Here is a 10,525-nt window from a genome sequence, read left to right on the forward strand (position 1 = left end):
GTCACCTCCGGGGCAGGCGGGAATCAAACTCATGCGGAAGTGGCTTTAGATTCTCAGTGCTGTGCTTTAACCCGCTGCGCCACCAGGAAGGGCCAAAGCTACAGCACTCTTAACCATGCTTCCCACATTTTTTAAGCTGAACCAGCCTGCACTTACAGTTGCACATATAAACATATGCAGTAAGAGGCAATCTGACTCACGTGAATAGGCTCAGACAGAAGATAAATTAGCAGACATCTGAGTGATGTCAGTCAATTGCATTACAAGATTGGCCAATATTTTTTACTGCCCGTCTATGTACTTAGAGCTTTCCAAATAGAATAAGCTCTATTCTTTACAATAACATGTTGAAGTGCATTTATTTTCTGGATACCACTCTTGCCCTGCCACATCTCCCAAGACGATCGCACAATATCTTTACGAGGATACCTGAGAGGATACTGACACTTCAGGTGTCAGAAGCTAAATGTACACCTCAAAATGTGGGGATTGGTGAGGGAGAAAATGCATTTCATGTTATAGAGTGCAACTTCCTGGTTGTATTTTATAAAAAGAGACTCATTTTGACATTACATAGTCAGCTTCAGCTTTTTCAAGAATATTACATTTTGTTTACCAACATTGTTTCCTCGTATGTAACCTCTAAATTAAGGTTATTTGCTTCTTTTGCTTACCATATGAAAATACATCTAGTCTCCTAGTCCTTCCACTGCTCTACCTCTACCTCTACCTCTAGAGGTTCTACCTCTATCGATGTCTGCTCAGTTAGTAACCAATAGAATTTGTTTATTCCTTTGCTTATTTTTACAAGCTTCGCGTGGAAGAAGTACTGATGCGTCTTGTGAATTTAACCTTAGTCATTTTAATTATGAGTAAGCATCAGGTAATTTCCTTATGACTTTTAAAACAGCAATATCTGAACATATAGAGAATCCAATGTATTATGAATTGTTTTATCTTGATCTTAGAATTAGGACATGATGTCAACTTCAAAATTAATATGTAGTCAATTTTATCTATGAATTTAAGTTTAAGATATTAAAGAAGGATTTGCACAATATTTATATATAAAGGGAACAACATCTAATAGGGCAAAAAATACAGCCCTACATAAACTCGAAGGTCCTAAAACCTTAGATTGCTAAAACCCTAAGACCCTTGGTTACTCTATAACTTTACACGGTTGGTGAGTACTTCCAGCACAGTGAACATTTCACTCACAGAAACTTCTACCAAGATGAAATATTCTTCTGATAGTATAAAATATGCTTTATAAGTAATATAAAAACGTTCATTTTGGTCACATAAGAAAGTGATCATTTTCTTGTTATTTCCTTGATTCAAGAAGGCCATGCTAAGCCAAGAGATGCAAACATTCCCCTCTAACATGACTGCAACCTCCAACGCCCCACCCCCTGCTCTGGTCTTACCTAGCTTGACCAGCTGGAGTGTAGATGTATTGCTTCCTCTCTCAGTGCAAGCAGTTACCGAGAGGTTGTAGATATCTCCAGGAGGCAGGCTGAGAATTGCAGTCATGACATTGCGTGTTACCTGCAAGATCATTAAATTGAGAATTCATGTTTCTGATAACTGAACTAGCGTGCCACCCAGGTAACAAGGGGACCATAATAGACGCTGCTGTACTCTACACTGACTGCACCTTAAAATGTGTTATTCCACCGAAAATGATATAGTTTCTGCAACTTTGCAAATGCAAAGTAACCCTCAGCATACACAAAACCACATTAGAAAAACAAATGCAATTTATTTCCTTATTGTGATATTTTCCTTCACATTTACAACATTTTAGAAAAGGCATTTAGTGGGTAACTACCGATATGATCACTGCTCAGCTCTGTTTAGAAGAGAAGAAACTCAGTGGTGTCTGTAGATACCTGGCTCTTAACTAAACCCAGTCACCTTCTAGCTAGAGTTGACTGTGTGACAATTATCACCAATGGACTATAAGTGGAAGTCACACCCTGAAAGTGATGGGCTTCCATGTGCCCTCCTCATCACTTCCTGGAACACAGCCGTAATGATGATGGCTCAGCTGTGCAGTCTCAGAAGGAGCAGTAAGACAGAAAGAACCTGGGCCCCTGGGTGGCCCCTTACAGAAAGGTGGCCTGGGAGTCCTGGGCTAAGGTGAGGAGACAGGCTTTGGTTTTCCTTGAGGCACTAACTTTCTGTTTATATTTTTATTATACTAGTTTAGTTTGGACCCTAACTAATATAATGTCAAAAAGGTTAATAAACCAGGACAAAAGAAATCATATTTCCAATGTACTCAGATACATAGGTGTTGGAGAATATATTTTAATATATTACCTATGGTTTTCTTGAAATTGAAACCCTAAAGAAAAAGGCCAACTCATAGCCTTACCTACAAATCAATATCTGCAACTATTAAAGATTAAAAGGTAAGCTTTATGAAAGGAATAATTTAATTTTCTTTCACTGTCTATTCTTAGAGCCTAAAACAATACTAACACTTGTTTAATGTTTCAGTAAGTGTTTAACAATTTTCAATAGTTCATGCAAACTAATGGGCAATTGCCTAATATTAGGATTCAAGGAAACCTACACTCTTTTTAATTTTCTTCTTTCCTTCAGCAACAACCATCCAGTGCAACATTCTAGAATGTGAGAGGTCAGTGGTGTCATCCCCGTAGGTCCAACTGATATATAACAAACTGTTGAAATATTCCACAGAAGTGATTTCTGGAGCAACTGGAGCTATAAGTAGGAAAGAGACACTTGTCACTCTAACAAACTAATAATTCTGAATGCACTTATCAAGTTACCATGTAATACTATGTAGAGTTAGAGAATTAAAAGGCACACCACATGATGGTCCTAGGGATTCCAATATTCTCAATAATGTGTTCAAAGTTGGTGCTACCAGGAGGTACTTGATTCATACAATGCCATGTTGTACAGCTAAGACACAAGACAGGCAGATCACATAAACCAGGCAACATCAAGGTCTTCTATACAGTATTACAATGATGAGGTTCCTAAAAATGTTCACTTGCCTGGGTATGCTTGTCAATACACATCAAGAAATTAATCTCATTAGGCATGATGACCTTATTTTTCAAGCAGTATTGTAAACTTCTGGGTTCTGTAAATCTTTTATAATATGGTACAGTGAAGGTATTTGTGGACATAAAGGATAATAGAGCAAACAAGGGACAGAAAACCACTACTTCATAAAGTAACGAGGCACTATCAATGATGGTATATAGCCCAGTGCTTTGCAGAAGATAGGCTCTTAGTAGAAAAAAACTCCAGACATAAATGGGAAGGTGATTTATGACAAAGGATTGAAGAGTATACTATGGAGAAAGGAAAGTCACTTCAACAAGTCTGGGAAAACTGAATATGCATGTGAAAGAATGAAACAAGATCATTCTCACACCACATATAAAAATTAACTCAAACTGGATTAAGTTTTGGATGGAAGATCTGAAGTCACAAAATGCACAGAAGAAAACATAGGGAAATACTCCACAGGGGATTCAACAACAGGGCAAGAGAAACAAAAACAAAAAAAGCAAATGTAACTACATCAAGCTACATAGCTTCTGTGGAGTGAGAGAAAGCATCATTAAAATGAAAATATCCCTGCTGAGTGGGAGAAAATATTTACATGTCATACATGCGACAAGGGGCTAATATGCACGATCTATCAAGAACTCATACAACTGGACAAAACAACCCAATCAAAAAAATGATAAAGATACTGCTCCAAAGACATACAGATGGCCAGTGGCCACATGAAAAAACACTCATTGTCACTTATCAGGAAATGCACATCAAACCCACAATGAAATGCCACCTCGTACCTGTGAAAATGACCTACATCAAAAAGACCTGAAACAAGTGTAGGTAAAGAAGTGGAGAGAAAGGAAGCTTGTACTTTGGTGAGAATGAAGACTGGTCCAGCCTCTATGGAAAAAGTATGGAAGTTCCTCAAACACAGAAAATAGATCTACCACTATGATCCAGCATTTCCCCTCCTAAATATGTGAGGGGTGCAAAAACAGTAAATTGAACAGGTATATGCACTCCAAGGTTGAGTGTAGCACTATTTACAATAGGCAGGTTATGGAAATAATTTGCACAGTGACAGCTGAGCAGGTAAAAATAAAAAAGCTGTGGTTACACACACACACACACACACACACACACACACACACACAATGGAACACTACTCAGCTACATACAAAAATGAAATCTTGTCATTTGCAACATGAATGGAACGGAGGGGATTAAACTAAGCACAATAAGGGAAGAGAAGAAAGACAAATGCTGGCTGATTTTAGTAATGCAAAGTCATACAAAACAAAACAAACCCTAGGAATCTGACTGCTGAGTTAAGGTTACTAGAGGGGCGAGTAAGGAGCAAACGGTTGGGGAGGAGACTCCAGTTCACGCTAAGTTTTATAGTATGTGTTCCCTGAAAGCATATTTTAATTAAATAACTGATAATTCTGAAGATTTTCAAGGCAAAGACACAAATGTATTTAAATTACATGGGCATGTTGGTTTGAAGATAGGCAAGAGTTCCATTTCAGGGTACAGACAAAGCCAGCCAAGGCATTTGGAGTACATCTACAAATCAAGAAAACGCTACTCATTTTCATAACATCAAGAAAATGCGTTCAGAACAAAAGCAATTATTCACTGATGATATTTATAACAGACAATAAAACCATTGCTCCATGTGACATTTCTATGGTTAGCAAAATTTTGAAATATCAGCAATGTGTCTAGCAAGTAACTTGACCCGACATATTTTACAATATCCTAATAAAGGATAATGCTGGCTTCTTTATAGCCTTTTAACATATTTCTATACTCTTCAGTATATACAAGCATCTACATGGGTATTTCTTCAAAGGGTATTTTCTCATGTTCTAATTCGAGTGAGGACAGGAAACACATGAAGTATGTATCTCCTCCTCACACATACAAGGTGTTCTGATTTTTACACACTATGGCTGTTGATGTTGATTTAAAAACCAAGCATATTGCTCAAAGGCCACAAGATGTCACTGTTTGTTTTCTAAACATTATTTGGTATGCTAGCCTAATTACCATCAGCTTCACTTGCAAAAGAAGGTCCTATTAAATCACACCTTATTCAAATATTTTGGCAATTTGGATGACAACTGAAATCACAGGGAAGCACGAGATTCTTACTTGCTTTAAAATAACACTGGCAAAAAAAAAATCCAAAATTTCAACTAGTGCTGAAAATAAGTATAAAAGTCAACTAGCATATATATATATGTTAACAATGACTTACATTATATCATTTAATTCTAACACTATCTTGTGAGGCACTATTATGCCCATTTATAAATGTGTGAAGAGAGATCATTTGTGTCACTTTGTCAGTGTCCATATGACTCACTGGTCTATCCCAGCAAAACATAAGACATTCCCAAAGCCCAGTCTGTTGCTGACAACACACAGCTCACCCAGGCAAGCAGCTCACTTACTAGAATCATCTGTGTACGCAGACTTATGTTCCCCTAAACGGCTACATCACCATCTTCATCAACCCCAGTCAGTTCCCAGCTTTGAACTCCAAACCCTATTTCTATTTCATGATGCAGCCCCACTTTGGAGCCCCACTGAGACTCTGTGAGGGTGAGGTTCGGCCTAACTGCAGGAGTTATAACACCCTAGATGTGCTCTTCAGCCAGCTGTTAGGCCATAATTTGAAGAGTGGTACCCATGAGGGCACAGAAGTCGAGTACTGAGGTACTCTGCTCCAGTTCTACAGCTAGAAATGAGCAGAGTCAGGCCTGCTCAATCAGATTGAAGATGCAAAAAGCTGGGTTTTCCCACACAGCTGTTCTATCTGAGAAGACTATTCCTTAATCTCAGTAAGTTAAATTTCATGAATTTCTATGATAGCAAAGTTTCATTATATAATATGCAATAATGAAAACAGACAAAGGCCTGACATAGCACACAAGAAGTAATTGGCATTTTCTCCTTTTGGGGTTTTCTATTCTCAGAATATTATTAGCATCTGAGGAGGAGTTCTGGACATTAGAAGTAAAAAAAACAAGTGATGAATTATGCAAGTAGACTGTGTGAGATTTTATCACCTTTGGTTCATTTTGTTCCATATATTTTATTCATTAATTTCAACAGAGTAAATCTAGAAGTCCAATCAGGAAAATATTTTGCCTAAGTTGTTCTTCATCTAAAACCTTTTTCTTTTCTCCATATAATTCTCAGTATACAAGCTGTCACCCAAACATTCTTGAAAAATCTTAACTCTAACAAGGGTGGAAGTTCCCCTTTCACTGCTACTTCTCATCACCTTCTCTATCTCTACATTAGGATGACAAATTATATAATGCAAGACTGAGTAAACTTTGGTGCCACTTATTTTACTAAAGTAAGAGGCTAATTTAACTGGGCAGTAAATTCTATTGTTCCCACATTACACATGAAAAAACTGAGGCTTAGAAAAGTCCACCTGCTCAAAGTCACATGTGACAAGGCCCACGATTCAAACCAGGTCTGCCTGTCTCCAAAGTCCACTTTAACTGATGCAGTGTACCATATTGGAGTCAGGTTGGGATTTTAAAAAAGTGAAGCTAGACTACTACCTCACACCATGCACAAAAACAAACTCAGGATGCATTAAAGAACTGGACATAAGTCCTGAAACCATAAATGTATGTAAGGAAATACAAGTGAAACATTACATGACAGAGACCTCATTCAGAAGGAAAAAGAAAAATATCGAATGGTTTCACGTATAGGAGGAAGAGAAGAGAACCAAATAAGACATGGGGGGGATTGTATTGTTACTACAATACACAACACAACAAAAAATTATAAACCAGAGATATCCTACAGGGGAGGGGGACCGGGAAGGATGGGAAGGAGGGAGAAAGGAATGTGGGGAACTGTGGAGGTGGAGGGGTGAAGTGAGGGAGGAGGGAAATAAACATTGGTTTAAAATGAATAATGTGAAGAGATATATAAATTAAAAAAAGAAAAATACTGATGGTTTCACATTTAGAAGGAAAGCAGAGGATCCAAATAAGTCATCAGGAAAAAAAAGTAATTATAATAAAGTAAAAAATCAAAATCAACAAGCCACTATAAACCTGAGACATCCTGTAGGGGGCAAAAGGGAACAGGATCAAAATAGGGGCGAGACGAGCACAAGGAACTCTGGTGATGGTGCTCGGGGGGAGCTGGTGGTGGGAATTTCACAGGGACCATAAACAAGATGAAAACATACATTGTACAAAAATTAAGAATGATGTAAAAATATGTGAAATTAAAAAAGAATGGGTTACTTAATAAGGAAATGGAGACACTCCAGCACATGTCATCAACACACGGGCAAAATAAGTTGAGTGCCATGTACAGCAGCGGCCTCTGGCTGACTCATATCCATTCGGGTCGATTCCAAATCAGACACACATAGATCAAGGCCAGGGACTAGAATAAAAATGATGTTTTAATTTTAAAAGATCATCATCTCAACAAGCAATGAATTTTTCAGAATCAAGCCTTTTCTCTTCCATGAAACTGATGCTCAGTGAAGGTAAACGACTAGGTCTTTCTGGAGACAGGTCCCTCCAGAACTTTCTCAAAGTAGTGCTCTCTGCTCACAGAACCATTTTCCCCACACGTCACTCACCTGTTATGAAGCTTATGGTGGAACTGTCACAGCAGCTCAATTCCGGGTCTCCCCAGGTCACCATGGTAACGCGAAAGTTGTAGTACCAGGCAGGCAGCAGCTTAGCTATTCTCTACAAATACAAGGAGACAAGAGGCCAAGCTGGGGCAGGAGAGCGATTTTAAAAATACTTATACCCCTTCCTTTATATTCCTTTTTTTGTATTTTCCAAATTTTCTATCAAAAAATATTAAAGGATTGCAGTGTGCTATATAAATCAAATGATAACTGAAAATACAGCTTTGAAAAGTGACTTGAAGGTGGAGACTCGAATACATCCTCTATTGGTTTCCTTTTGCTATTTCCTGCTATTTGCACAAGGATGGATGACCCTTTTCACTGCTACCTCTGATCCTCCTCTCTATCTCTACCTTAGAATGAGGACTAACACTGCTCAGTTTAGTTGGTCAAACAGTGCTACAGGGACACACCCCTTATTTCTCCCCGTTAGGTCCATAAGCATGTGTCTGGTGGGTTAGACTAACGGGGTGATCCCCTTGGAAGGGGGCAACTAAGCGTTCACATGTGCTGTTACTAAGCTACATTTTAAAAATGACTCCACTGTCAGAAAGATCAAGGTTCACCTGCTCTCCTGAACAGCATCTCCTGCTGACCTGCCATTGTGGGTATTTCACGGATCTGCATCTGTCAAGAACTGCCATCACTAGAACCAGGCAGTGACAGCAAAGCCTGAACTACTGAAGGCTCTGTCCTGTGCTTTTCTCCTTGGAGGCAGGCAGAGGCAATCAGCCCTCGAGAGCCCTCCTAAAAATGTGGCTTAACAAACTCAATTAGGGGTAAAGGCTGGTTTCACACAATTATTTTTCTCTCCCTCCTTGAAAACCCTCACCACCTTAAAAGCAAAAACTAAAAAGTTTTGAAAGTAGGAAGCTCCCTGTACGTATTTATGAGAAACCTCACTTATGGATAACTGTTCCTACAGGTTGGGAATCGAAAGACACATGTCTGCACAGGAATGTGTGAGGCTCTAAGAGCTAGTTAAGAGGATTACCACTGAGGCTGTTAAGGAGACCGTCGCGGCTATTTCGTAGTAGGTTGTCCACTCTGACGCCATGGTTGTAGGGTTGAAATAAAACATTTCAACCACGTATTTTCTGAACACTCCTAAGTAAGGTCTGGTCCAGCTCAAAACCACTGCTGTAGGGCCCAAGGGGTAGAGCATTAAATCCTTTATTCCAGTTGGCACTAAGAAGGGGAGGAGATGAAAAAAAGTTAAAAAGCCAGGAAGGAATTTTTAGTATTTTAGCAATGCCTTAAAACTTCTACTAACAATCAGGGTCTCCCCTGACACTATTACTGAAAAACACATTTGCCTGTTGGGTTTTTTTTTTAATTCCTGAGCAGGAAATGCTTGGGATGTACTCCAGTTTTACAGGTATAGTCACTTATTACTCTAAAGGTAGAATATTGGATGGGTAAGTATAGGGCTCCCAACTATAAAGATAATGACTTGATCTTGACTTTGTACCCCACTTAACAGTGGGGTACAAAAGACTGACAAAAGACTGTTATTACTGTGTTAATACTATATTAATGACTATTGTATTTAAGAGTTATTACTCTTGTCTTGGAAACTTACCAATGGCAAATGTCACAGGATCTGAGGGGGGTCCAATCAAAGGTCCTTTTCTTAGGTACATCACAACCTGGTACTGGGCCCCAGGGACCAGATTTTCAATAATGGACTTGCTTGAGTTCACCTTTAAACCAAACACCCAGTAAGATTTATTTAGAACTGGGCTTTTAGATGGTGACAGGCTGAAAGCATATTCAGGGATTCTGTAGAACCACAGATGCCTTTGAAATCCGGAGGTCTTTACTCATGCTGGAGGAGGTTAGATTTCAAAATAAGGCTGATTTATAGTTTATATAGATACTAAAAGGAACTCAGAACATTCCAATTCTACGGCTAGATTTATAAAGCACCATGAACTGATTTTATACCCATCAATGTCAATTGTAACTATGTACACAGAGCCACAACAGCCTTTAACCATAATCAAATCAGCAGTCCCATAAGGAAAGCCTGACATCTTAAATTGTAGTGTCAGCTGATTCCATACAGTGAACATTGCAAAATGACTTTAGTCTCTTCTCACTTAGAAGCATGTAATATCTAATTATAGAGATGGAAATAACCTTAAGAGATTATCTAGACTAAATCTCTCATTTAATAGATGAACAGAGTTAAACCAGAGAGTGATGAAGGTCACATATCAAGAGTTGACATCATGACCTCTAATCCCTGCGATGAGCAAGTTATGGTGCTAAGCCATGAGATACAGCAGTACACACTTTGCAAGGCATCGTGACCTCATAAAATAACACAGGAGAGAACATTCCTCATTTAGACAAGCTGTCTTTTCCTCATTTTTAGAACACTTGGTTATGTAACAAATATAAAGAAAGATAATGAGAGATGAATGTTCAATACCCAAGTTAAGTGTTGGCACGCACAAGGAGTGATGACTCAGGTAACAGGTCAAGAGGTGCTGCTTTGACCTTCAGCATCTCCAGTCCTTAAGTCTTCCTTTGTTGAAAGAACACAAATTTGCTATTCAGACTGCCTGGGGTCAAATCCCATTATAAGCACAGGAATTTATTTGTAATGCTTACCTTGACTTCCACATCAATAAACTCTAGACAGTACTATTCTACATCTCAGAGTTGTGAGGAGGCTTAAGTCAAGTGTTTCAAGAAAACTTATTACTCCTGTCAACTTTTTGCCCTCCAGGGCACAGAACATTGTAATACTGATACAGGAAAAGAACATGAATC

At 38.7% G+C, this 10,525-nt stretch overlaps 1 protein-coding gene across 1 annotated transcript in view; it reads right to left on the minus strand.

The window, feature by feature from the left end:
• Positions 1-9,346, minus strand: part of PTPRO (protein tyrosine phosphatase, receptor type, O) — a 68,557-nt gene extending 59,211 nt beyond the window's left edge. The window contains exons 1-5 of the mRNA XM_012732874.1: positions 9,327-9,346; positions 8,739-8,884; positions 7,688-7,799; positions 2,585-2,736; positions 1,431-1,551 (exon numbers count right to left, since the gene is read on the minus strand). Coding sequence (XP_012588328.1) covers positions 1,431-1,551; positions 2,585-2,736; positions 7,688-7,799; positions 8,739-8,825 — 472 coding nt within the window. The 5' untranslated portion in view covers positions 8,826-8,884; positions 9,327-9,346. The remainder of the gene's footprint in view (positions 1-1,430; positions 1,552-2,584; positions 2,737-7,687; positions 7,800-8,738; positions 8,885-9,326) is intronic.
• Between the last annotated feature and the right edge of the window lie 1,179 nt (positions 9,347-10,525).

This window comes from Condylura cristata, unplaced genomic scaffold (genome assembly GCF_000260355.1).
Source record: "Condylura cristata isolate star-nosed mole 26May11 unplaced genomic scaffold, ConCri1.0 scaffold00036, whole genome shotgun sequence".
In the NCBI taxonomy this organism is placed as follows: domain Eukaryota; kingdom Metazoa; phylum Chordata; class Mammalia; order Eulipotyphla; family Talpidae; genus Condylura; species Condylura cristata.